Below are 26,806 nucleotides of genomic sequence, written 5' to 3' on the forward strand. Positions count from 1 at the left end.
CGTTTTATTACCTTCATATCATTTTCTATATAGTTGGTCGAAATGTGACCTCTTGCTCCACAGCCCAGCAATTGTAATCTTTAAAGCTTTCATTAGCTTGAGTGTGAACTCTTCTAGAAGTTTTCTCTGTAGGTGTAAGTCTTGTGCTTTGAGATGAGTTCGATGCTGATGACATCCTAATTCTTGAATATCCACTTCTTTGCTCAGATTTTTCAGATCTCATTTTTTTCTAGACCATATTGATGGATCGGTTCGGGCACCTTTGAATGCGCTTCAAACACAATATTCTCAATGAGCTGCAATAGCTCGTGTTCTAAGAATGTAAACACCGATGAATTAGATCGAGTTTGGTTTTAAACGAAGTGAAAAATATTCGAAATAATCATTCGTTAAGAAAGCTAAGCAGTTTAAAAATTTTAACTTGTATAAACCGACTAACTAAAATAAGGGGGATCAGTTCAAGCTTGTATCAATTCAGTTATGGTGAGAACTAAACTGATATCAGCTGAACTGATCAAATCAGTTTAAAACAATAGTTAAACAGTTAATTACACGAGATATGTTTATGGATGTTCGGAGACTTCAACTGCTCCTACGTCACCCGTTCTACCACATAGGTAGGATCACTAGAAGACTTTGATTTATACAACACTTTGTACAAACTCACTCAGTTTAGGACTTATCCTACTGCCTAGCTGAACTCCTAGTCTAGACTGAAGACAGTACCTTCCAGCCAACACTTGTTTAACGTGTATGTGTCAAAGACTACATACACAAGTTTTACGTCTTTGTACAAGACTCACTCAACTTATCAGTACGCTCAATTTTATATATATGTGAGTAATTGTGTGCGTGTGTGTGTAAGAACTTATCTATGAATACAACACGAAAATGTTTTCACACACTGAGAATTTTGCTTCTAGACTAAGCAGTTGGCATGTCCTATTTTTCTTTTCGATCTTCACACACTTGTGTGTTTTCCATACACTTTTATTGATGATCTTGGTCTGGTATTTATAGAGGCAATGAGACCGTACATCAAGACTCATCAAATATGAACGTTGCAGTTTGAATTCGTTTCTCGAAATTTGTCTTGTACTTTCCGACATCCATTTTGGAACGTTTTGGCTTTAAGCACTGCTGTAACGTCTATTATTGTACTTTGGCTGGAGAAAAGTTTTTCCTCAGTGCACACAGCTGGATTCAATTGAATAAACTTGTCGTGTTCTACAAATTGATTGATTTCTGATTGATGTTCGTAACTCTTCTGTTGAACCGAGAATAATAAATTTAATATAATAACGACAAAAACGAAGAGGAGCTGAGAGGCTACGAGCCTATGAGGATGGCTTTCTTGATTTCTTCCCCAAATGGCTACTTCCTCAACCTTTGCATTTCCTCTTAGAAGAAACCGCTATGCACTCTCTTCTGTTTCGCTATTACTTCTTCTTTTCCTCTGTCTGTTCGTCTTCAGCAGAAGAGCCCTCGAATCCAGATCATCTATTTACGGAGAAGTTCTCTCCCAAACTCCTGTTGCTTCCCTTCATCTTCCACTTCGATCCACTGCATTCCATGAGAAATTTGGTGAAATAAAGCAACCCATTTCATCAAGATCCAATCTTGACGACATAATCGATGAAAACACGCCATTTTCTTCCAGAATTTCCGACTCTGGATTTGAAGAAGGAAGCAATGAAGAAACTACAGTGCTAGCTTCGTCAGAATCTGGTTTTAACGGTGAAACTGGCCAGGAAAATACAGTGCCTGTTATTTCGGTGGAACCTCGATCTCAAGATGTTTTAGAAGGAAATTCTGAAAAGCCCATTTTGTCAAATGAGAAAACAACGGTGCCCGTTTCATCAAATTCTGATCCGGAGGAGACCGTTGAATCTAACACTGAAGGTGAACGATTCATTAGCAATGCAGTGGCGGAACATTTGAAAAATTGTGATATATACAAGGGAAAATGGGTCAAAGATGAAGATTATCCACTTTACAGGCCAGGGTCTTGCCCTTATGTTGATGAAGCTTTTGATTGCCAGAGCAACGGAAGGCTTGATTCTGAGTATCTAAAATGGAGATGGAAGCCTGATGGATGTGATCTTCCAAGGTTTAGTGTCTCACACACATTTCTTCGATAGATTTTTATTTAACTTTCTCTGTATTGTGATTGCACGTTAGAAACGGTATCATGGGCTGTTCCTTTTTCATAATTTTGTTCATCTGTTGACTGTGGAAATTAATACCGCTGCGCATCTTCTCGTATAATAAAGTAAGATATATTTTGTTCACCAACTTAATTAAATAGTAGTCGAAATGCAGGGAAGTAGTCAAACAAGTGGTATTAAATTTTGTTTAATGATATCAAGTTTATGCGATCAGTCACTAATAATTTGTGTTGGGAATTTGAGTTAATATTTTGCTTTCTATTTATATATTCCAAACATAACATTTCATGATTTCATCTTGTTGAGAAGGGAAGGTGGTGGATCACATTTTCGTTGTTGGTAATTGTTGTTGGTGAATCAACAAATTGTTGCCTAGGAAGTGATTTTGCTGTTCCGAGAATACTAACTCGGCGTAATCCTTTAATTCTTAACAACCTACTTGAAAACTGTCATCTAAAGCCCACGTCCATTCTCACATCTTGAAATGGTTTTTCAATTTTTATTCAGCTCACATATCTAAGGCAACAGCATCGAAGTTAAACTAAATCAGAACTTAAATTCCTTCAGTCTGTAGATCTTAGCAATCTTTTTGCCCTTGTTAGGTGGCCCATATGTAAGCAGATTTAGATCCACAGATTCATTTGATGATGTGAATTTCATTTTTTTCATTTCTGTTAAGAAAACTCGAAATTGATTTTGAAATCTGCTCATGATTGATAGCCCTTAAAAATTATAGCCCTGTGACTTGCAAAATTGTTTTCTGTGGAGCAATATATTTCTTTGACTTTCCAGAGTATTGTTAAATGCAGGATTTGGAACTTGGAATGCTGTTTGTTTAGTCTACTTTTTTTTTCGAGGTGGTCGCTTTAATTGACGTGTTTCCAGATGTGGTTAAAAACTCTCAACCCTCATTTTTTGAATCACACGTACACAATTAGTAGCCACAATTAGTCTTTCTATCGTCAAGTTTTGGAAAATGTTATAATCTGTTTTGATTCCACAAGAACTTCTAGTTTCAGCGTCTTTTTATTTGTGTTTTCATCTTTGGTCGGGGTTCTTCTTTGTACAGATTCAATGCAATAGACTTCTTGGTGAGAATGAATGGACGGAGGCTAATGCTAGTAGGAGACTCTATGAACCGGAACCAGTTTGAATCACTCCTTTGTCTTCTACGCGACGGTCTTCCCGACAAGAACAAAATGTACGAGGTTCATGGTTACAAGATAACAAAAGGAAGAGGCTATTATATTTTCAAATTTGAGGTAGTTGCAAGAGTGGCTTTTTTCTGCTCAATTTGCTCTTAAAAAGTCCAATTGTCCAAAAACAAGTTTTTCTACTAATGGCTATGGGGGATGAATCTTTCTAGTTTGGTGCAATGTTAGAAGAATTGTGAAGGTTGAAGTTCTTGTGCAGGATTACAATTGTACGGTTGAATTTGTGCGTTCACACTTCCTTGTCCGGGAAGGAATTCGTGTCAATGGACAAGGAAATTCAAATCCAACTTTATCAATAGACCGAATCGACAAGACTGCCAAACGTTGGAAGAGAGCTGACATTCTTGTGTTTAATACTGGGCACTGGTGGACCCATGGAAAGACTTCTAGAGGGTATGTAAGACAGCAACTTTTCGAGAATGAGAAGTTCCACATTCTATTTATATTTCACTTTCTTGCATGGATTCTCCATTTCATTTATCGAACTTGTAATTTTTGTGGTTGGAGTAAATTTACTGTTTAATATAATCGATCCATTGGTAAAATTGATTGCTTGGATAAAATTTGGTGTGTTACATAACAGGAAAAACTACTATAAAGAAGGTGATTACGTCTATCCTCGTTTTGATGCTGTTAAAGCGTATAGAAGAGCCATCGAGACCTGGGCTAAGTGGATCAAAGAAAATGTCAGCCAAAAGAAGCTGGTGTTCTATCGTGGGTACTCATCTGCTCATTTCAGGTATATTTTTCTGTACTCAGTTTCATTGTCACCTGGATTCCCATAAATCAAATTGTATCATATAACAGATTCGAGTCGTGCTGTTAACACCAGTATTGCTATACAAATAATAGCACATAATATGTGGTACAGTATTGTTATTAAAATAATATCACAGAATATAGATACTATAATGGGAGTGACTGTAATCAATCGTTAGCTTGTATCCAATACACAATATTTTTCATCCGCTTGCATTTTGTTAAACCAGAGGCGGAGACTGGGATTCTGGTGGAACATGCAATGGTGAGACTGAACCTGTAACTCGCGGAGCCATTCTCGATAGTTATCCTCTGAAGATGAGGATTTTGGAAGAAGTCATCAACGAAATTAAAGTGCCGGTAGTTCTGCTAAACGTCTCACATTTGACTAATTTTCGTAAAGATGGGCACCCTTCCGTTTACGGCAAAAATGTGACTGGTCAGAGGAAGGTCTCTACGAGAAGGCAAGATTGCAGTCATTGGTGTCTACCGGGAGTACCCGACGCCTGGAACGAGCTAATATACGCCACACTGGTTGCTCGTCAAACGCTTTCGAACACCCTATATTGATATCTTGGTCATAAGAAACGGAAAAGCTTGGGAACTTTTGAAAGTGAGGCATCACATTCCACATAGATTGTAGTAAGAGAAGTAAGAAACCGAATTTCGCCTTACTTTTTTCGTGTTTATTGTATTGTATGTAAAATTTTCGATAAAATATGTTTCCTTTTCGTCAAAATTCCATAAACCACCTTTCAAAGACAAATTAGCATCACAATACCATAAAAGCTCAAGCTATGAGTGATTTGTCCAAGATTTTGAATTCAAATAAACTCGAGATTCAAATGGATGAATCACGAATTTTTATTTGTGAGACGGGTCAATCCTACCGATATTCACTATAAAAGTAATAATTTTTCATGGATAACGTAAATAAAAAATATATATATATAATTTTGATATAATGATAAGATTAATTGTCTACATATTGGATGTACACGGACGTTGCACGTGCCCGTATAGATTTTTCAAATCTATGTAGGGACTAAAAAAATAAATAAGACAAAGAAAGCAACACATGTACACTTGTTCGTAGCTTCCAATCCCATCACTCGCTTCCTCGTTCCCTACTTTTAATATTATATTGCTCATGATTCTGTCGGTAGGTGACTTCTTACCTATATTTCAATCTTCTATAAAAATAAATAAATAAATAAATATTCTTTTATATAAATAAATTATTTTGAAAAATTCTATTAACTTTGGATTTTAAGTAAGTTTAATTTAATAATGCCATATTTTTTTAAGAAAAGATTTAGTAATATAATTGATAACGAATTATGGCATTGTCAACACCACCCAAACAGGCCCTTAACTTACCTTAACACACTAAATCTCGCCGCAAGATCCTCGGCCGTACTCTCTCACACACACTCGCACTCTCTCTAAATCTGCGCATTGCACAAAGTTTTTTTTTTTTTAATAATCTATAATCATATCATCAGTATATCCGATAAAGAGCTGGGCTTGCGGATATGTATCCAATTAATGCATATTATCTTCTTTAATCCAGTGCTCACCCATATCTATCTGTAAGGGGAATGCTGGGATTGTGATAAAGAAAGTAGCAGTTTCAGCAGAAAAAAATGTTGGGTTTTTTCGTTAGAAAAGATATAAGGAAAATTCTTAAGAGAAAGGATAGCGATGCTGGAGAAAGAGGTCAATTACTTTCGCTTTCTTTTTCATTTTTTCCTTTTGATTTGGGCTACCTCGTATTTTTTTTTCCTCTGAATTTGATATTCTGATTAAAACGTGGGCACATTTATTTTGCGATATATATTTGAAATGTGTTTTCTTTAAGAAATCGCAAATTCCACCATTTAGTTGAAACGATGTTGACGATGGGAAAAAGGGTATTAACTAATCAACTAAAGTTTTCATTTTAAATTTTAGCAAAAGTAACACACTGGTGAAATTTTTTTGATCCAGTATAGAAGTAGTTTTGAAATTTTTACCGTGCTTAAAGTATGCGTTTTCTTTTCCTTCTGTTTACGTGTAGTCACTTGGCTTGGAATCTGTTTTATCTATTTCGTGAATGCTTGAGATGACTGATTTTGGAATGTAGGATTGACATAGTTCCAAGCATATGGTTTTCCGTTTCAAGCCTTGAATTGTATTTACCATTCTGAATTGTTAACAAGAATGAATATTTAATTGCTTGAGAGGGGTTAAAATATAGCAAGATATGATTTTTTTGTCCCTTTATTTGTTTTGATTTTGAAAAAGTATCAATTTTTAACACAAAATTACTCAAGGGAGGAAAGAGAGTCGTGGATGCTAAAATATTTTGTATGATGGAATTTCTGACTAAAAGTTGGCAGCGAACTGGAATTTGGCAGTGGATTTAACCAAACTGGTGTTTAACATCATAACATGTCATTTTACAAGTACCAGTTTTAGCCCTGTTCATGTTGTCTCGTGGACACCTTTACATTTGGCAGTCCCATTCACTTTGAGACATCTACGCTTGTTTCAGTTGTTTGCACATTCCAATCTTCCTTCTTTCACCTATCATCTACTATATAAAAGCTTTGATCTATCTTTCGCTTCGAATTCTTATGCTAAGAGGCTATAATAAGTCCTGGAATCTGATGCAACTGAAAATTTTGCCCTGGGATAGTTGGTTTGCAACATAGCTTATTAATCCTGCGAAGGGCATGATAGAAACAAATTGACTCAGTTTTCATTTTGTATTCTGATTTTTCACTTTGGTTTATGGGATGTTAAAGATCGTGCTCAAATTTATTTCACTTGGGCAAGAGTGGGATATTACAGATTTGGATTGTTAATTTGATGCATCTCTATGGTTTTTAAAAGCTTTCTGTAGTATCTGTTTTCTTAGTTTTGTTATGTGTTATTTTTTCTACTCTATCCTTGCAGTCAATATCAATTTGTTTTTGTAAAATCAGTCATCGTTTGTTATTTTCACCTTTCTATGAAAGGTCAGAGCATGAGCATGCATGCTGTTCAATTTTGTCTCTCTTTTATACTTGTGTGTTTTGAGATACCATATCATGGCGGACATATCCTACAATCCTTTGCTTCCACGGCCAAATCTTAAAATATGGAATCTCAAGACCTGGAAATTAGGTTTAATTTGGTTTGAGTAGTTGCTATGACTCAATAGCTAACAATTTGTTGAGGCATTGCTTCTATCTATAAATCATATGTTTCAATTTTGTTCTCAAATCTTGATTGTTTTACAACCGCCAAGGTGTGTTTTTTTTTTTAAAAAATTTAAATTTCTAAGGATTTCTTACCGTGTTTTAAGATGCATATCACTGATGCTTCTCCAATTCTGTTAGGTAGAGCCCTGGAGGAGTTACGGGCTTCCATGTTTAGTAAATTGCGGTCACTTACTGGGGCGAAGCGATCGCAACAAACTTTATTGGGGCCCACCATTGCACTTACATTTAATTTCTTGGTTTCTATCAGTATAATCTTAATGAATAAATTGGTAAGCCATATATCCCCCACACATACTTCATGCCAAATGCAAATCAAATAATAATAAAGATTCTGACTATTGCTTTTTGTTTTTCAGGTTATCATAAAAGTTGGATTTAATTATCCTATTTTCTTGACTTTTATTCATTATTTCTTTAGTTGGGTGATAATGGCTCTTTTAAAAGCTCTGTCCATACTCTCTTTATCTTCTCCACCAAAGTCAACAAAATATTTTTCATTGTTTTCTCTCGGTATTGTTATGTCGCTCTCTACCGGTCTTGCCAATGTCAGCTTAAAATATAATAGGTGAGGCGTCACGTATCTTTTAGTTTTTTTCCTCTTGTCATCTTTACTTCTTGAATAATACAGTAGATATATTTTTCAGTGTTGGATTTTATCAGATGGCTAAAATTGCAGTAACACCAGCAATTGTTTTAGCAGAGTTCATGCTATTCGGGAAAAGAATCTCAGCAAGGAAGGTAAAACTCTCTGGTATTTGATCTTATTAAGATTTCTTAGATCTTTTTTGATCTGGTATTTATTTATCATAGAAATTGAAATGCAAAACTTTTAAGCGACCAACATTATTATTTTAGTATTTTAAATTTCACCCACTGATATGACTTGAATCCAAAATTTATATTATGATAAACTAACTGCTCTACCACTGGGTTGTTCGGTTGTTCACAAATTACTTAAGCTATTGACCGACGATTTCGGTTGGAAATAAATCTTGCAAGCGGATTATGTCAAGTTATAATAAATGGATGATGAGTCCAAGTATCGATCCCACCATAGTTGTCAAAGGCGAGCGCCTCAAGGCGAGAGGCGCCACCAGGCGCGGGTGTTGCGCCTGGGGCAATCCCAGGCGCAACAATTTACAAAGGCGAGCCTAGGCGCGCGCCTGGGCTCGCCTTGGAAAGGCTCTCGGGCGCGTTGCTTTTTTTTTAAAAAAAATCTGTAACAGAGAAATTGCATTTTGAAAATGCAACTTCTCTGTTTTTTTTAATATTAACTTAAAATGTAAAAGGCCCAGCCCAACCCCAAACCCTAGGAGCCCAGTTAACAAATTAAATAAGCGATAAGAGCTGTGCAGACTGCAACAGAATTACAGCCAACAACGTGACGACAGTTTGATGATTGAAGAATTTTAATCGTGTTACTTATTATTATGAACTTATTAATTATTTGTTGTTTTGTGTGACATTGCGACTTAATTATTTCATATTTTAATATATTATTCTAAGATAAATATATTTTTTTTAAAATTAAAAACATGCGCCTTGCTTCGGTAAGGCGCGCGCCTCGCCTTGCGCCTTGTGCCTCAGGCTCCAGAGCCCTTGTGCGCCTCGGTGCGCCTTGCGCCCGCCCTTGACAACTATGGATCCCACAGAGACTAATATTTAATTACTAGAATTTTATAACTCAACTTAAGTTAGACAAAATAAATAAAAAATTATATATGAATTATTAATCTAAACTATTAAATAAAATAATTGCAACTAAAAACGACGGATTCAAAGATTGAGGAGAGATTCAACTTCAAATAAAGAACTAAGACACACAACGTTACCAAACTCTACTATGTTGACACGTGTTAAAACTCAATTAATTATTTAATTGTTGACAATCATGGTGAAATCCTCAATTTATTTATTAAACGCTTCCTCGAGTTAATAAACCTATTTAAATCTAACAGTCCAATTATTTCTATTGAATTTAATTAGATCTAAATGCACTAAATCTTTGTGGAATTTCAGTTTTCATCGAAAACCGCACACTCAAATTGAATACTATTTCTAGTCAGTTTAACCATGTGTTGATTACGTCTTTGTTGCTATATTTAACCAAACATCTTCCGATTCATGATTAATCAACAAACATTTAAATGGTTGATCAGGCTATTCACAAGAAATATTAAACCAACATCAATAATTAAAATCAAGAAAAATAATATATTGAAAGTAAGCCAAATATCAAACAAAATATTGTCTGGCTCTATTGTGGTCTTAGTCTAAAGAAATTTATTTCATAAATTCAAAACAAAAGTGAAAACTCATATTTAAATTCATAGAAGAAAATATAATCAAGAAGGAATAAGAGGAGTTTTCAGTGATTTTTGGCGTGTGTTGAGGTCTTCTTCCGTGTTTTTCTTTCTTTCTATTATTGTCTTCACTGTAGTCATCTGTTCTCTTCCTTCTCAGCTTCCTCCCTTCACTTCTGCTCCCTTCTGTTCTCTATGTCTCTGCCTCCTCTTCTGCCATTCTCCTTCCCTCACGTCTCTGCCCTCGTCTTCTCCGTGGTCCTCTGTTCCTCCCTCCTGCTCTGCTCCGCGTAGTCTTCTCTACTTTTTTGCTCGTCTCCTTCTCCATTCTGTGTACGCCGCCTTTTATATTTCGTAATGGGCCTATTCCTCCAACTCCTTGAAGCCCATGTCAAGTTCAAAAATTGTAGATAAGATTGTAGAGATTTTATTTACCAAGATCTACACTGATTTTCTTCCAAAGCTTCAATATTCTCAAAGAATAAAAAATAAAAATATTTTTGTTTCATTTCTTTTGGTATTTTGTTGCCTTTGAAGTGTTGTAAAATCATCTTATCTCCCAAATTAGCCATTTTTCCTCTTTTATTCAAATCTAGAATCATTATAAAATTAATCCAGATAGGCACATAATTAGGGATAAAAATTCTAGATAAGCACCAATATTATAAAATTAAATCCTTAAAATCTCTATAAGATTTGGGCTTATCAGCCATCACTAATATTTGTCATCATCCTGTTTATATACTTGTTATTCATGTATATTTATGCATATGAAATTTGTAATTGCTGCTTAAATAAGAAAAATTGGGGCATTACGTTGGTTTCGATATGTTTGATGCTTATTACAATGTCTCTAGGTGTTTGCTCTTACTGTCGTATCAGTTGGTGTTTCTGTGGCTACAGTAACTGATATTCAGTTTCATTTCTTCGGTGCTTGCGTAGCACTAGCTTGGATTGTGCCAAGTGCAGTTAATAAAATATTGTGGTCTAATCTTCAACAACAAGAAAACTGGAATGCCCTAGCGTAAGTTATCATAGGATCTTTGAGTAAAATATGCTTTTATTCATTCTGTTGATACGTTCAGAAAACGTCACTGATTGAATGTTCATGCTTGCATGCTTATGTCCTTGTGACAGGCTGATGTGGAAGACAACACCGATTACTTTGTTTTTCTTGCTGATGTTAATGCCATCACTGGACCCTCCTGGTGTCCTGTCATTTGATTGGAACCTTCATAACTCTGCCGCCATTGGTGCTTCAGCCTTTCTTGGCTTCTTGCTTCAATGGTCTGGTGCTCTAGCACTCGGGTATGTGTTCTCTGCTTTTACAAATGGGTTGTTGCTTCTATTCTTGTAGACCATTTCTTTGCAGCTTTATAATGTTGATGCTATATTTACTTCTACAACATCTGCTGATGGCCAAACAGTTTTATTTTTTCCCTCAACAGATTTGTTTAATTCTGAAGTAGATGACCAATAAGTTCTCGTGATTTGGTTATCATACAGTTGATTGAAGTTCTTGATTCTTTTCTTGCCCACTCACGTGGAAAGAATTGTACTAATTTATAAAGGAAAAATTATATTTTTGATCTTGGAATTTGCATTTTTTTTCAATTTTGGTCTTGTTAACAATGAATTTAGATTTTCAGTCCTATAACTTGCATTTTTTTGGGTCCTATAACGAATGAAAAATCATATAAGTTAAATGACCAAGATGAATACATTATAATAGTTGGTATGACTAAAAATAAAAATTCAATGTAATAGTACGAAAAATGGAAAAAAAAAAGTTTCAGTATTAAAAATGAAAATTTACCGTCATTAGAACTAAAAATAAAAAATTGCAAATTACAAGAACAGATTAATAGGAATCCTCTGTTGAGCTTTAGACAGGTAAGGTGAAGAAGCAGTTAAGGATTATTTCCTAGCTCCGCTACCTTATCGCTTGGACCCCGCTGGCCATCAGGAACCGAGTGGTAAGGCCATGATATGCCGGGGAAAATATCACTCATTCTTCCATTGGGGACATGTGCACAAACCTATGAGGGAATAGAGTGAGGGTCTACCTATCCTATCCTTAGATGGTAGCTGTGTTAAAAAGAAGCTAAGTTCTATCCAACACAGAGATTTTTCTTTAGTTCCTCTCCTTTAAAGAGAGAGATCCTCCCATTTATAAAATATTTCAAAAAGCTTTATGGTAGCATATGATTTCCACTCTCAAGATTGAGATATGAGTTTACTCTTGAACATCTGTTCCTTCGCTGTTCAACCAAAACCTCATTAGTGTTTTGCAAATTAGGCGTGGCATCCTTGGAAAAGCTACCATCTGAGTCAATATTGATAATGTAACCTTTGTTTCATATTATATTAAGCTGTATGCATGCACTTGATAGTTCGGTGAGAAAAAGGCATCAAAAGTGAATCGAGTTGTGCAGCGGCTTCTCATGGGCTGTCTTTTTGTACTAATTGTCTGGACCAGCAATTGTAGAGCAACCTATGAGCAGACATTGTCTTTCACTTGGGTTTATGACCAACGACCACACGGGTTCAGGTTTCCTGTTGATTTTAAAATGTCTTCGATCTGAGATTTATTGCTTTTTTGTTGTTGCTCTTTCTCCTTGATTAGGGCAACTTCTGCTACGACCCACGTCGTTCTTGGACAGTTCAAAACATGTGTCATACTTCTTGGGGGGTTTCATCTTTTCGGTTCAAATCCTGGATCAACGAGCATTCTTGGAGCCGCCACGGCACTCGTTGGCATGTCTTTCTACACGTACCTCAACTTGAATTCACGGCACCAATCGGCAACCAAACTTTCTTCGAGGCAATCATCGGCATTACCGATATCAAAATCGAAGATTGGAAAAGAAAATGGTGAGAACCACCATGGAGATGGTGGAGAGGAGCATGTGTGATGGAACTTGCATAAGAAATTGTCGAAAGCTTTTAACTAACCCTGCTGGTTTAATTATACCTTTTTCGTCCGGTTTCTAATTACTGTATCGTGTTTTTGTTTGGATTAACATTATTATATACACAAGGCTTTTAAATTCGATCTATGTAATATTTATACTATTTTCAAATGGTCTGTGTAAATATTGTTTGTCTCTTTTTTTTGGCTTCTATGGAGAAGTTTTAATTTTATTCATTGTTTTGATTCTAGAGAGAATTGTGCATGTAAAGCCGTTAAAATAGGTACCAAATAGACGGAATGAGTTGACAATATCTTGTTTTCTATAATCCAAAAGACGGGTTGACTTCACAATTTTTCGACATACCCAAATAGTGGGTTGCCTAGCTCGGCTGGTCCATTTTGACGGCTCTCTATATACATGTATGTTAGTACACCAATATGTGAACAATTTTTTTTTTTGTTTTTTTGTTTTTTTTTTTGGTGGGAAAAACAATGAAAAATGGGTTTCAAAATTATCCCCATGTAGTAAATCATTGAATAAATTCATATCACAAAGAAAATCTATTTTGAAAAAGAAAATTTAAATGTAATACGAAAACATTTGGAAATCATGTACTTTATGGTTGTCCGTAATTTCTTGACATTATGCTTTGTAGTACATTGACTTACGAAATGTCCATTAAAGGGAATCGATACTATAAGATTTCATCTAAAACGTAGTTCAATATTATAATGAAAATACACGGAGTATCACATGGTTTTAGGTATAATTTGTATCAAAGGATGAGTCGATCCGATTCAATATCGATCCTTACGTCATCTCGCGTTGTTTGACTTAAGTTAAAATTATTGGAATTAAAAAATAACTATGTTAACATTATTTTTCGATTTATAATCTATTGAGTAGGTCTCTTGTGAGACGATCTCACGAATCTTTATCTGTGAGACATGTCAATCTTACCGATATTCACAATAAAAAAGTAATACTCTTAGCATAAAAAGTAATATTTTTTCATGTATGACCCAAATAAGAGATTTATCTCACAAGATACGACCCGTGAGACCGTCTAACACAAATTTTTGCATATCATATTTCACTGAGTCATGCGGTGTCTGAGATACTAATTTTTATATCAGTCTTCTAGATTTTAAAAATAATATAATACTCGTGAGTTATTAAGGTAGGGGTACTATTCACTCATTTGTCATTAATTGAGAATAATCCTATAGTATAGACACTTTATTAATAATTAACATTGATAGAGTAGTCTACATGCTTGCATTCTTTGTTCATTTTAGTTGTGCTAATTGCAATTAGAGTAGAAGGTGTAAATAATGATAAAAATAATAGCAATAATAATATTTAGTTTTGGTTACGGTTAGTGGACTATGGAAAGTAGATATATAATTTTGTGGAGCACAATTTTTTTCATTTTATTTAAAGTTCTAACATATTTATTTGTGTTGATTAGTTGGATTTAATGATTATTTATACACTAAATTTTTTCTATAATGTTGTCATACAAGTGGAACCCAACGCGCGCGGTCTCTCTACTAACACGTTTTGGGATGAGTATGTTGCACATGTCTTATCCAATGATGTTTACTTGGTTACTGTGATCTGTAGGCTACTGTGTTAGCTTAAAAATTTACCTAGTGCATACATACCAAAGATAGTAGCAGCGATTTTTTATGTCATAAAACAAAAAAAAGAAGAAGAATTAAAATGACATTTTTTTTTCCATTTTATACTACATAAATCAATTACTTCAAAACTATTTATTTTCTTTGCATCTAATTTTGTATTTTTAATTGTTATGCTTCGCCATTTTTGCAAAAAATTTCAAATATTGATCGTTATGAATTTTTGAGTAATAAATAAATTAAATCATTCATTAATAAACATATAAAAATTATCAGAATAATAATGATATAATCGCATCACATCTATAGTACCTCAAGAAGATTTTCTTGTCCATGTAAATCCCTTTTGATGAGAAGTTTTTTAAAATTAAATTTGATGTTTGGCGAAATATCTAACTTCTGCGATTAAGTTTTACAATGAAACTCATTAATGCCTAGAGAAAATATAATATATATTTATATGCATATCCCTCAAATTTAATAATTAAAACAAAAATAAAATAGTATATATTTTATATATCCTGAAAATATTTTTTCTAGAGGTTTTAAATCATCTAGAATTAGTGAATGGGGTTTTATTTGGATGTAATAATTGTGGATAATATTTTAATTGAAGCCAATTATTTATGCATATAAGTACATGATGATATGTAATCTGAAGTTTTGAGATGATGGACGTCGAGATGATAAATTGAAAGATAAGCATAATATAAATATTTTTTTAACTCGAATTATTGTAAAATTTGAGTCAAATTTAGAATGATACAATCATGTTTTTTTAAATCTAATCTTTTGTACCAAATCGAGTCTGAATTTTATAGTTTTTAAAAATTGATATACCTATAATCTTAAGCTATTATGCACAAATATTGCTGAAATCACTTATTGATGGTACTATACTACTACTGTTTGAAACCCAATTTAGTTTTGATTGAAGTTGAAGCTCAAAAAAAAAAAAAAAAAAAAAAAATTATTATGAATTTGAATCCTTTTATTGAATTCATATTAGAGATTTGATATTTATTAAAAAGCAGTATTAAGTGTTGTTAATATTCACGCGAATAACGCGTATCTCATCTGATACAAATGTCTCAAATTTGGGATGAAGTGTGGATTTTCTGTTCCGGAATTAAAAAAAAACAATCATTAATATACAATAATCCAAATTTCAGTTACTTTAATTCTTGTTAGTTCTCTCTTCCAGTTCTCAGGCTACAAGCCCTAGCTGTTTAGACCGTTTTAGTCATTATTTTGCTTAATCTTCATTGATCATTTCTGTGGGGCGTCTACGGCCGCCGCCTTCGTCTTCTTTCCATCGCTACTCTTCAGAATTTTCTCGCACGAGGAGCACGTTCTGTAAATAGCTGACTCTTTCGGCATTTGATAGAATAACTGCTGTAGTGATGGAGCTGTTGCCGCTGCGGATGTGGGCGGTGGAGAGCGCAAGTCTAACAACTGGTTATGCAAACGCCTATTCTCCTCGCTTAATCTTTCGAGTTTCTTCTTCAAGACTTCACAATCTATCTCAGTTTGCTTCAGTTTGGTCCTGCATTTGAAAGATATATATAGTAAAAATATATTATCTGTTTGATAAATAGTTTAAGATTTTATTACAATCCCATATTAGAATGAAGAAGATTAAATTATGCATTAAATATTAATGGATATTCCAAAGAAACGAAGAAGAAATTATTACCTTGCTCTTCTGTTTTGAAACCAAACTTCTACCTGCCTAGGTTTTAGGTTTAACTTTTCTGCAAGTGCTTGTTTCTGAGCCTGTCACCAAATATTATTTATATCTGTTCGGAAATATTTATTATTCTTGTTGTTGTAAAAATTATATTGCTGAAGGAATTTTAGGGAAGAACAAATGCAAATCAAGTCTGATATGGATGATTTTCTCATATCAGCAATGTTATTTTCAATCACATATTTAAATACACTGAAAGTAACAAATGACTTAACTAATTCCTTAAGACTAGTACAACATAAACAAATCAAAGACTAATTCAAAACACATATGATCGTGCACATGTGGACTTTTATTCTTAAAGAAACTAAAGCAAATTCTCAACACTCAAACCTGTTGAAGGGTAGTGGCTTTGTGAATGAATCTGCCAGTTGATCTTAAATACACTGAAAGTAACAAATGACTTAACTAATTCCTTAAGACTAGGACAACATAAACAAATCAAAGACTAATTCAAAACACATATGATCGTGCACATGTGGACTTTTATTCTTAAAGAAACTAAAGCAAATTCTCAACACTCCTCCTTGCTTTAGGAACTGCAAACTCCAATTTTCTGCCTAAGAACCTCAAACCTGTTGAAGGGTAGTGGCTTTGTGAATGAATCTGCCAGTTGATCTTCAGACTTGCAGTAGAGCAGTGTTACCACATCTTCTTTCTGTACTTCTCTCACAAAGAACAACTTAATGTTGAAATGCTTAGTTTTCCCATGAAACACTGGATTTTTTGAGATAGCAATGGCTGCTTGGTTGTCAACAAAAATTTCAATGCTTTTCTTTGGCTCCATGTTGAGATCTGTTAGAATTTTCCTCAACCATATTGCTTGATTAACAGCTGAGGCTGCAACAATGAATTCAGCCTCTGTAGTGGACTGTGCTACATTTTCTTGTTTTCTTGAACACCATGAAAAAATGCCAGCCCCAAAACTAAAGCAATAACCTGAGGTGCTTTTCATGTCATCAGCTGATCCTCCCCAATCACTATCTGAGAATCCTACTAGCTTGAACTCCTTGCTTTTTGTGAACTTGTCTCCAAGATCAATTGTACCTTTAACATATCGAATCACCCTCTTGGCAGCCCTTAGATGTACCTCACTTGCACAATGCATAAATCTAGATAGAATACTTACTACATTCATAATGTCTGGTCTTGTTGTTGTCAAATACATCAAGCATCCCACCAAGCTTCTAAAAAATTCTTCATTCACTTTATCAGTATCATCGTCTTTACACAACTTTTCCTTTTAATTCATTGGTGTACTCACTTCTTTGCAATCTTCAAACTTGAACTTCTTCATAATCTCCTTTGCATACTTCCTCTGACAGATGTAGACTTCATGCTCTCCTCTTTGCTTAATTTCCATTCCAAGAAAGAATGTCATTAAGCCAAGATCTGTCATTTCAAAAACTTTCATAATTTTGAGCTTGAAGTTTTTTACAAGTGTTGGGTTGGATCCTGTAACTAACAAATCGTCAACATAAAGTGATATAACAAGAACCTCATTGCCTTCTTGTTTTACATACAAAGTTGATTCGGAGAGACTTTTAACAAATCCCAAGCTCAGCAAATAATCATCAATTTGCTGTACCAAACCCTTGGAGCTTGCTTCAAGCCATAAAGAGCCTTCTTGAGAAGATAAACCTTGTCTTCTTCTCATTTCTTCACAAATCCTTCAGGTTGATCAACATAGATTTCTTCCTTCAAGTCACCATTCAAAAAGGCTGACTTAACATCTAATTGGTAGACTCTCCAGTTTTTTTGAGCAGCAATTGCAAGCAGCATTCTGATGGTGTCAAGCCTAGCAACTGGTGCAAAAGTGTCTGAGTAGTCAACACCAAATATCTGTGCAAAACCCCTCACCACTAGCCTTGCTTTGTACTTGTGAACTAAACCATTGGCATTGAGTTTAGTTCTAAACACCCATTTGACTCCAATTACTTTCCTGTCTTGAGGTCTCTTCACAAGATACCAAGTCTTGTTCTTTTCAATCATGGACAACTCTTCCTTCATTGCAACCATCCAATTTTGATCTTTCTTGGTTTCTTCATAACTTGCTGGTTCACACACTGCTATGTTGCACCTGTGATATATTTCAGAAAGAGATCGAGTACCTCTAATAGGAGCATCATCAAATGCTTCATTTTGCCAATCATCATCAATCTGATATGATATTTCACCATTAGTCAGATGTTGAAACTTCAGTTGCTGTGAAACTTTGTCCTCCTTTGCTGAAATATTCCAGTCCCATTTTTTGTCTTCCACGAAATGCACATCTCTGCTTACAACAATTTTCCCATCTTGTGGTTTGAAAATTTTATAAGCTTAACTCGCATCGTTATAGCCTATAAAGATGCTTGGTGATGCTCTTTTGTCAAGTTTGTCACGCTTGCTCTGCGGAACATGAGTGTAACACAAACAACCAAATATTTTAAGAAATTTTAAGGTTGGTTTGTATCCATACCAGACTTCAAATGGTGTTTGATCATTAACTACCCTTGTAGGAAGTTTGTTTTGAAGGAATACAGCTGTGTTTGCTGCTTCTGCCCAAAATTTCTTTGGCAAACTCTTCTCGTGCAACATACATCTTGTCATCTCCATAATATATCTATTCTTTCTTTCACTAACTCCATTTTGTTGTGGAGTATATGGAGCAGTTAGTTGATGTTGAATGCCTGATTCCTCACAAAATTGATGGAAAGCTTCTGAGGTATACTCCTTCCCATTGTCTGATCTAAGAGCTTTAATTTTGCATCCACTTTCATTTTCAACTTTCGCTTTGAAATTCCAAAAAACTCGTGCAACTTCTGACTTGTACTTCAAAAAGAAAATCCAACACATGCGTGTGAAGTCATCAATGAAAACAATGTAGTACTTACTTCCTGACAGTGATTCTGTACTTTGAGGACCACACACATCAGTGTGTATTAGCTGCAATTTTTGTGTTGCTCTCCAAGCCGTCTTTTGAAATGGCTTTCTGCTTTGCTTTCCATACTGACAAGCTTGACAATCTGGAATTTGTTTATCAAGGTCAGACAAATCATTTGTGAACTGATTGGACTTCATGTATTACAAACCTCGAAGATGATAGTGACCCAGCCTCTTGTGCCATATTTCAGTGATGCTTTCCTTTGCCAAGAATGCAACATGCTCCTCTTCAAGTGGATTGAAAGAAAAACTTCTCTTTTTCATTCGATATTGAAGATTTTCAGGTCTGCTTGGTCTTCAATCAGACAAGAACCATTGTTAAAAGTCACTTTGTACCCTTTTTCTATTAATTGACCAATACTTATCAATTTTTGATCAATTTCAGGAACATATAGTACATCATGTATTAACTTGGTTCCTGTGCAGCTTTCTATTCCTATGGTGCCCTTGCCTTTTACTTCAATGCAGTCACCATTGCCAATTCTAACTTTCTTCGAATCTGCAGTCCTCAATTCTTTGAACAGCTCCTTGTTCTTGGTCATGTGATTGGTGCAACCACTATCAATCAACCAATCTTCAGATGAAACATGACTTGTGTAACACGATGCAACAAATAGTTGATCATGATCTCCTTGGTCTTCAATTTTAACTTCTTGTTGTTGATTTTTTAATTTGCAAATCACAGCTTCATGTCCCTGCTGGTTGCATTTGTTGCACATTGCATCAGGTCTTCTCCAACATTTGTACGGAGAATGGCCCTTTTTTTCCACAATTTTGACATGGAGGATAATTTCCTTTGTTGCCAGCACCTTTTGTTTCTTGCTTGTCTTTGTTGTTGGTTGCAACATCATGACTGTTTGCTCTTTGATTCTTTTTGTTCTTGTATTTCTTGTGCTTTCCATCATCTTGATGCTTGGTTGCCAAGGCTCCTTCAACTACTCCTTCTTGCCTCGTTGCTCTTCTCTGCTCTTGTGCTTGAAAGACATTAAGTAATTCTGCTACTGTAACCTTAGACAAATCTTTTGTATTTTCTAAAGTTGTTATTGTAGCTTCATACCTTTCAGGCACAGTTACAAGGATTTTTATCTTCAAGGCTAGATCCAAGCAATCTGACTTGAGTGGCTATGTTGAGAAGTCGATCCTTTGCATCTCAAAGCTACGAACCAAATTCAAAACTTGCATACCTCGAATTCTTTCATCTCCTTCATACTCAGTCTTGAGATAATTCCATATCTCGTGTGCTGATTTTAGGCCAACAATTCGAGTGAAGATGGCTGATGAGACTGCTGCAAACAGACAAGCTTTTGCCTTGGATTTGTTTGTCCTCATTTCCTTGTGTGTTTTTAGTTGTGCAACGGTTGGATTGTTTGGAAGAGCTGAGACTTCATAGTCTTTTTCCACAGCTTCCCAAAGATCCAAAGCTTCCAAGTGTGTCTCCATCCGAACTGCCCAAATCTGGTAGTTTTCTCCGTCGAACATAGGTGGAGAAATAGATGAGAAACTCGTTTGTGCTTTCATGTTTACACTCACTCACATAGATCTCTCAAGATGAAGCTCAGATACCAATTGTTGTTGTAAAAATTATATTGCTGAAGGAATTTTAGGGAAGAACAAATGCAAATCAAGTCTGATATGGATGATTTTCTCATATCAGCAATGTTATTTTCAATCACATATTTAAATACACTGAAAGTAACAAATGACTTAACTAATTCCATAAGACTAGGACAACATAAACAAATCAAAGACTAATTCAAAACAAATATGATAGTGAACATGTGAATTTTTATTCTTAAAGAAACTAAAGCAAATTCTCAACAGTTCTGATGAAATTAAACAAAACTCTCTGATTATCATCTTTACATGTCAAGAAAATCAATCTTTGAGTGCCGATGACTTATAGTTTAAATGACACAAAAGTTACAAGTTGTAGACAAGATCTCAGGTTCGAGAACCATTAATGGTAACAAACACATGCTTCAACTAAAATAAATAAGGAATTTTCAGTGCTAAGAAATATGCAGCCTCGATTGAAAAATGGTCAGAATACTATGAATTTTTTTTAATAAACCCTCGGTCACAATTTATCACAAAAAGAGGTTTAAAAATTATATTTTTCTACATCTTTACTCATGAATAATTGAAGTGACTAATAATATATTTACCAAAGTGAGAGTAGAATGTTGTCCGAAACTATGTTCAAGCAAAGTAATTTGATCTTTACTGAGCCTCAGTTTTTTCCTGCTATAATTCTTGGAATAGTTCATATCATCATCCTTGCAACCTTCGAAAACACCATTCTTTTTCGTTTGTTTTTTATCTTCTTGCATGAATCCGATGCAACTCGAGCTCGAGTACCCAGCATGATGATCACCAAGATCAGTACTTCGATGGAGTGGGATTGAAAGATCAAGAAAAAATACCCTCTTATTTTTCTTCGAATTATCCATTTTAACCGGCTCGTATTTTGTTAAACTGAGTCCCAAATCGAGCCCGAGCTTCACATTGGAAGATACATCCGTTTCCTCCATGGAAGATCGATCAAGAAAGAATTAAGGGCAGGGATTTTTTCGATGAGAACCGGAAGGTATATATCAATAGGAGATTAATTTTTGTATTGCTTTATTGAGATAGTTAAGGCTATAAGTAAAATTTAATTGTAATTATGGATTGATTATGTAGAGTAATTATTAATGCCAAAGAAAAGAGGGCAACAATAATGGCATGCATGCGTTGGGATTATGACTCTTAGGATGAAACCAAGTTGGAATTAGTATTCATGCAAATTGTTAGCTAGTATGCTAGAATACTCATTTTGTATTTGGATTATGTATTTTCTATCTAATAAATATTTTTTTAATTTATTTTATTGCATTGAATATTTTTTGTATTTTTTTTATTTAAAATGATTTTTTATTTTATGTATTTCGAATATTTGGTTTCTACATTTCAGGGGATAGCTATCTTGAATTTTCGTAATTTAAATCAATAAGGTCGTCACGCTTAATACGATTTTGTAATTTTTTTATTTTTAAATAAAATTTATTTAAATTTTTAATATTTATTTTTTGTTGTTTTAAGGCTAGGGTCTTCGTACGTATAATTTTGTAACAAAAATATTGACAAATTACCTTTAAGGACTTCATGAATTCATCGACAACTCACGATATATCAATGATTACAGATTCGATCGAGATAGATAAATTGAATGGACTATACTGTATGCTAACCATAACTTAATGGTTCTTGCAGGCATTATCAGTGTTACCTATTGGATCACGAGGAAATGAATACAATCAGATTTTGTTCTGACGTTCTTGATCAAAAAAATTATGAAAAGAATGATGTTGATTAGTATAAGCCCGAATAAGAACAAATATTGTTCTGAATCACATGAAGTTTTGAACAATATCCATGAACTATTGAGAGTCATAAAAATATTGAATTCTGAGTTATCGTTGAGATAGTCGAATTCAAGCAGTTGAATTCGGTGACTGTAATATGATGAAGATCAAATAGATTGCTTATAAAGAAGTTTATGAGTAGATTCTATTATTAGAAGTTGCGAAAGTTAGCTTAACTGAATTAAGTGAGGAGAGTGAAAATACATGTCTTTATTGAAAAACATCACAAAACTAACAGCTGTCAAATATTGATCATTGGAAAATTTTGACATTCGAAATTTTATTTTTTAAATATGTGAACGAGATATGTATCTTCGAGACATCGGCGTTGTCTGATCGTCGATCGGGGTTATAATGAGTTCACAATTATTTATTTAGTGAATTTAGAATTTTTTAATTAAATAATAAATTAGTAGTAGTGACTATTAATAATTATAAAATTTTCATGAAATATTCTAGAAGAATCTAGATATAATTAAATAACTAATAATTAATTAAGTGATTAAATAATGATGATTTAATTATATATGTGTATGTTTGTGTGTATATATATACATATATAAATATATATCATTTATTATGCATAGTATTTTTAAGAATGAAAAATGCCATATGATAGGTTTTAAATAATGGAAATACAAAATTGTGATAAAAAAGAAAATCTTGGTGGAACTAGAATGTTGTGTTTATTAAATGCAATTGACATAACAAAAAATATACAATAACACAATATGATCATATCTCTCCCTCACTTGAAATTTCTGGCCACCAACCTTGGAGGAAGTACACAGCCGAGCAACCATTGCACCGTCGCTACGCCACTGTCCCGCCACCATAGCGTAGCCGCTTCCCCGTCGGAATTCTGCAATTTCCGAAGATTTTGATCATCTCAACGTCAAATTTCTCCTAGTTTTCTACTGCAATCTAGGAGATGAACAAGGTTTTTGATAGTGAATCTGATTAGACGGTTGAAAAAAGTTCGTAGAGATTTACAAAAAGTGTTGTTATCGTCTAAACACCAGGATAGTTGGAGTTATCATTCAACAAGAAAAGGAAAATTAACTTAACACCATATGACTGTTTTTAAAATCATACGACGTCCAAGAACGTTTTGAACGTAAAAAAAACATCCGCTACGTCTTAAGTGCGAAAAAACAATACTCCAAAAGTGATATTAGAGAATATGTTTCTCAATCGTAGGATTTTCTGTTGTTTGTTGTTTAAATGGTGTTGAACAAATTGTTTTCTAACTACTTAAAAATTCAAAACAAATCGCAGGCTCGGAAAAATTTTGAAACAAAAGAAAAAATTTTCTACGTGTACTGCTCAGAAATAGTTCTGGGCAGTACATGCACCCGCACATGCGTGGAGCGGCTGCCCGCCCAGCCGCTATACATCTGTTCAACGTGAACTTCCCAGATAGATTTTAAATAAAATTGTTCTGTCATCGAGAAGAGATAACATACACACTTACTAGGTCCTCTTTGAAAGACACACCAGAAACGTAAGTCTTGCTGAACTGGTAGAAACATGCGAGTTGGTGGGACCACAGTATGCAAGCTTAATGTTATATGCTCACTTCTATGTCAAATGAATTTTAGAGACAATTTGAGGAAATATTGAATGCTTATGATATTCGAATGCACATGTAAGAGTTGTATCGTGCTCAAACTTGTACAGTGATGCACATTACTTTCAAGGATCTCATGACTATATGTATGCAAGATAAGGCCTTGGCACATGAGCGTGATGTATATATGATTGGGCTTACTAAGAAGGTAGTGTGGGTCTAGAATCGATGTTTCCCAATGAGTTCCATGATGACATCATCTTGTTATCACTCATTCCTCGTTTGATAGTCTCTTTGTTTGGAACAAAAAAGGTTCTACAAAATAAGAGAAAAATATTTCTCCACCTTTAAAGAAATAGAAACGCAATAATAAGGTGATCCAAAGAATACTTAAAAGACCCACAAAGCCCGATAAGTTAGAATATGTTTGTTTCACTACAAAAATTCTGGAAATAAGAATTTATCTAGTCCAAAAGTGTTTTTGAAATGATAAATGAATGTCCAAATGATTTCAACAACAAACATCTATTGTATTTGATCCATACAGATGTGTATGGCCCGCTGAGTGTTAGCACAATACACGTGCATTCTTACTTCATTACCTTTACTGATGACTTCTCGAGATATGAGTATGTGTGTTTGATCAAATACAAATCTGAAACTTTTGAAAAGTTCAAAACATTCATAACGGAAGTATAGAAACAATTAGGAAAAAGTATTAAAACGTTTCGATCAGACCTCGGTGGAAAATACTTAAGTACTGAATTTGAAAACTACCTTAAGGATAATGATATTCTATCACAGTAGACCCCACCTGCCACACCTCAGTTGAATGGTGTGACATGACATCTAATCGGACATTGAGCTGGTCAGCGGTTTGATCTTTGGAACTTAATAATATTACCCATGTAAACCGGGAGAAGTCATCAATTAGCATTAAGGTAAATTTCTTTCTCCCTAATCTCATTACTGCTATGGATCCAAATAGGTCCATGTGGAGTAGTTCCAGGCATCGAGCTGATGAGTTCCTTCCTTTATTCTTGAAGGAAGAGCAAACATGTTTACCTAGTTGACAAGCATTAGAGATTCTATATTTTGCAAAATCAATGTTAGGCAAACCAGGTACCAACTTAAGCTTGCTAATAGTGGCAATGGATTTTAAGTTAAGGTGATTCCATTTAAGGCGATGAAACAAGTAGGTACATTTAAATTATCATCATTCCATTTCACCTTGTATCTGTTCTGTTATCTAAGATCAATCAATAAAGTATTGCCTGCAACATATTTGACAGTGCACGTGTGATTGAGAAACACAACGGTGTAACCGTTGTCACAAAGTTGACTTATGATAATCAAGTTATAACATAAATTTTCAACTAAAAGTACATCTTTAATAATAATTTTGCCGTGGATAATCTTACCTTTACCCACTGCTTTACCTTTAGAATTATCACCAAAGGTAATTCTTGGTCCTTTGTAGTCGACGACTTCTGGTAAGAGATTTTTATTACCTGTCATATGTCTGGAGCAACCGTTGTCCAAAAATCAGATGTATTCTTCCAAATTTTTCTTCTTCAATACCTGAAATCATTGAAATAAGAACTTGGTATCCATATCTATTTGGGTCCTGAATTTATTAGACCCTTAGGGACACACACATGGATTATCCTGAGGGATTTTCCGTTGTGTGTCTCAAGATGGATGCAGTTATGTGCATAATCTGGTGGTGTGTGCAGTGTTTCTTTCTTTTGTAGTATGTTGTCTTGGCCGTTTATCCTTATCACTCAGTATGTACCTCTTTTGAACTGATCGGTCGTTGTAGTGTCGGTTAGGTCTTATTTTCGAGTGATGTCCGATTGAACTTGACATTCTGCGTGAAACGTTCATAACGTTTTAACTTTAAAATCCTGCTAATTTTTTTTTTGAAGTATAAAATTCGAACTTGACATTTAAATTAACAAAACATTTTCATAACCAAAAACTTACTTTAACATTTAAAATCTAAAATGCATAAAATCCCTAAATTGTCAATTAACAAAAATCCAACTTCCGCCTTTTAACATGATCAAAACTAACTTCAAAATAAAGCATAAAAATATCTAATAAATCATTATCAAAATCTTTAAAATTTCAACTATCAAGTTAATGCGGAAAATAAGTATCACTCGGGAGAGTACTGTCGGCCTCGATCTACTCAACCGTCAGTGCCTCCCTCAACCTCATCCTCACCTGCAACATTCAAACATAATGAGTCTAATGACTCAAAACATTCTAAACATGAGTAACAAATAATAACTATACAACACATGCATTAAAATCGTACTTTTATTTAAAATAAGCTAGCATAAATTTGTAAGCATAATTTAATCATAAATCGTCAAATCGTAAAGTTTTCAATCATTTATCATTTTGGGTAAATTTTGATCATTGAAACTGACTAACTGTATCATCTGATCGACTTATGAGTCTTAGCTCACCATTGCGCATGGGGACGGGCACTAGGCACCGACATAAAATGGAAATACGATTGTTGGACTCTTTCTGGAGCCTTCTCCCGTAAACGAGCATCCTCTGGGGCCTTCTCCTTCACGATATTCCCAAAAAACATATAACGTATCTTTTATTTCACAGTCAATTCATATCCTTCAAAATATTTTCCTTTTCTTTTTAATCATAAAATATCGTGTCTTTTCCACATTTGAAAAATAGCATTTTAACAGTAAAAATTGCACAGTTTTATCTTAAATCATAAAATCTCATAGTTTCATCATAAACTTTTTAAAATATCATTTAGCATGCGTTATGATTTTTCGAGACATTGCCAACCCTTTTTGTACTACCCAGGTGTAAAATGACCGTTTTGCCCTTGGACCCTAAAATTCTCGATTTTGACTTTTTCTTACTTTT

At 34.3% G+C, this 26,806-nt stretch overlaps 3 protein-coding genes across 5 annotated transcripts; 2 read left to right on the forward strand and 1 right to left on the reverse strand.

Moving 5' to 3' along the window:
- Window positions 1-1,315: 1,315 nt before the first annotated feature.
- On the forward strand, window positions 1,316-4,872 carry LOC142529702 (protein trichome birefringence-like 5). The gene is made up of 5 exons (XM_075635311.1): window positions 1,316-2,110; window positions 3,238-3,430; window positions 3,582-3,775; window positions 3,966-4,121; window positions 4,372-4,872. The coding sequence occupies exons 1-5, from the start codon at window positions 1,371-1,373 to the stop codon at window positions 4,709-4,711; spliced, it is 1,623 nt and encodes a 540-aa protein (XP_075491426.1). The 5' UTR covers window positions 1,316-1,370; the 3' UTR covers window positions 4,712-4,872.
- A 643-nt stretch (window positions 4,873-5,515) lies between these two features.
- On the forward strand, window positions 5,516-12,775 carry LOC142528816 (nucleotide-sugar uncharacterized transporter 1-like). 3 transcript variants are annotated; one of them, XM_075634006.1, is made up of 7 exons: window positions 5,516-5,860; window positions 7,507-7,658; window positions 7,746-7,954; window positions 8,066-8,127; window positions 10,635-10,716; window positions 10,830-11,000; window positions 12,319-12,775. In XM_075634006.1, exons 1-7 carry the CDS (start codon window positions 5,788-5,790, stop codon window positions 12,605-12,607), a joined length of 1,038 nt encoding a protein of 345 aa, XP_075490121.1. In that variant the 5' UTR covers window positions 5,516-5,787; the 3' UTR covers window positions 12,608-12,775. The 3 variants fall into 3 exon arrangements, with proteins under 3 accessions (XP_075490121.1, XP_075490119.1, XP_075490120.1); XM_075634004.1 differs by having other exon boundaries at window positions 5,521-5,860; window positions 8,034-8,127; window positions 10,550-10,716; XM_075634005.1 differs by having other exon boundaries at window positions 5,521-5,860; window positions 7,511-7,658; window positions 8,034-8,127; window positions 10,550-10,716.
- A 2,566-nt stretch (window positions 12,776-15,341) lies between these two features.
- LOC142529751 (homeobox-leucine zipper protein HAT4-like) lies at window positions 15,342-21,671 on the reverse strand. Its single transcript, XM_075635374.1, has 3 exons — window positions 21,091-21,671; window positions 15,947-16,026; window positions 15,342-15,796 (listed from the first exon to the last, which is right to left on the reverse strand). The coding sequence occupies exons 1-3, from the start codon at window positions 21,454-21,456 to the stop codon at window positions 15,520-15,522; spliced, it is 723 nt and encodes a 240-aa protein (XP_075491489.1). The 5' UTR covers window positions 21,457-21,671; the 3' UTR covers window positions 15,342-15,519.
- Window positions 21,672-26,806: the final 5,135 nt, after the last annotated feature.

The sequence above is a fragment of the Primulina tabacum genome, chromosome 16, assembly GCF_025594145.1.
Source record: "Primulina tabacum isolate GXHZ01 chromosome 16, ASM2559414v2, whole genome shotgun sequence".
Lineage (NCBI taxonomy): Eukaryota > Viridiplantae > Streptophyta > Magnoliopsida > Lamiales > Gesneriaceae > Primulina > Primulina tabacum.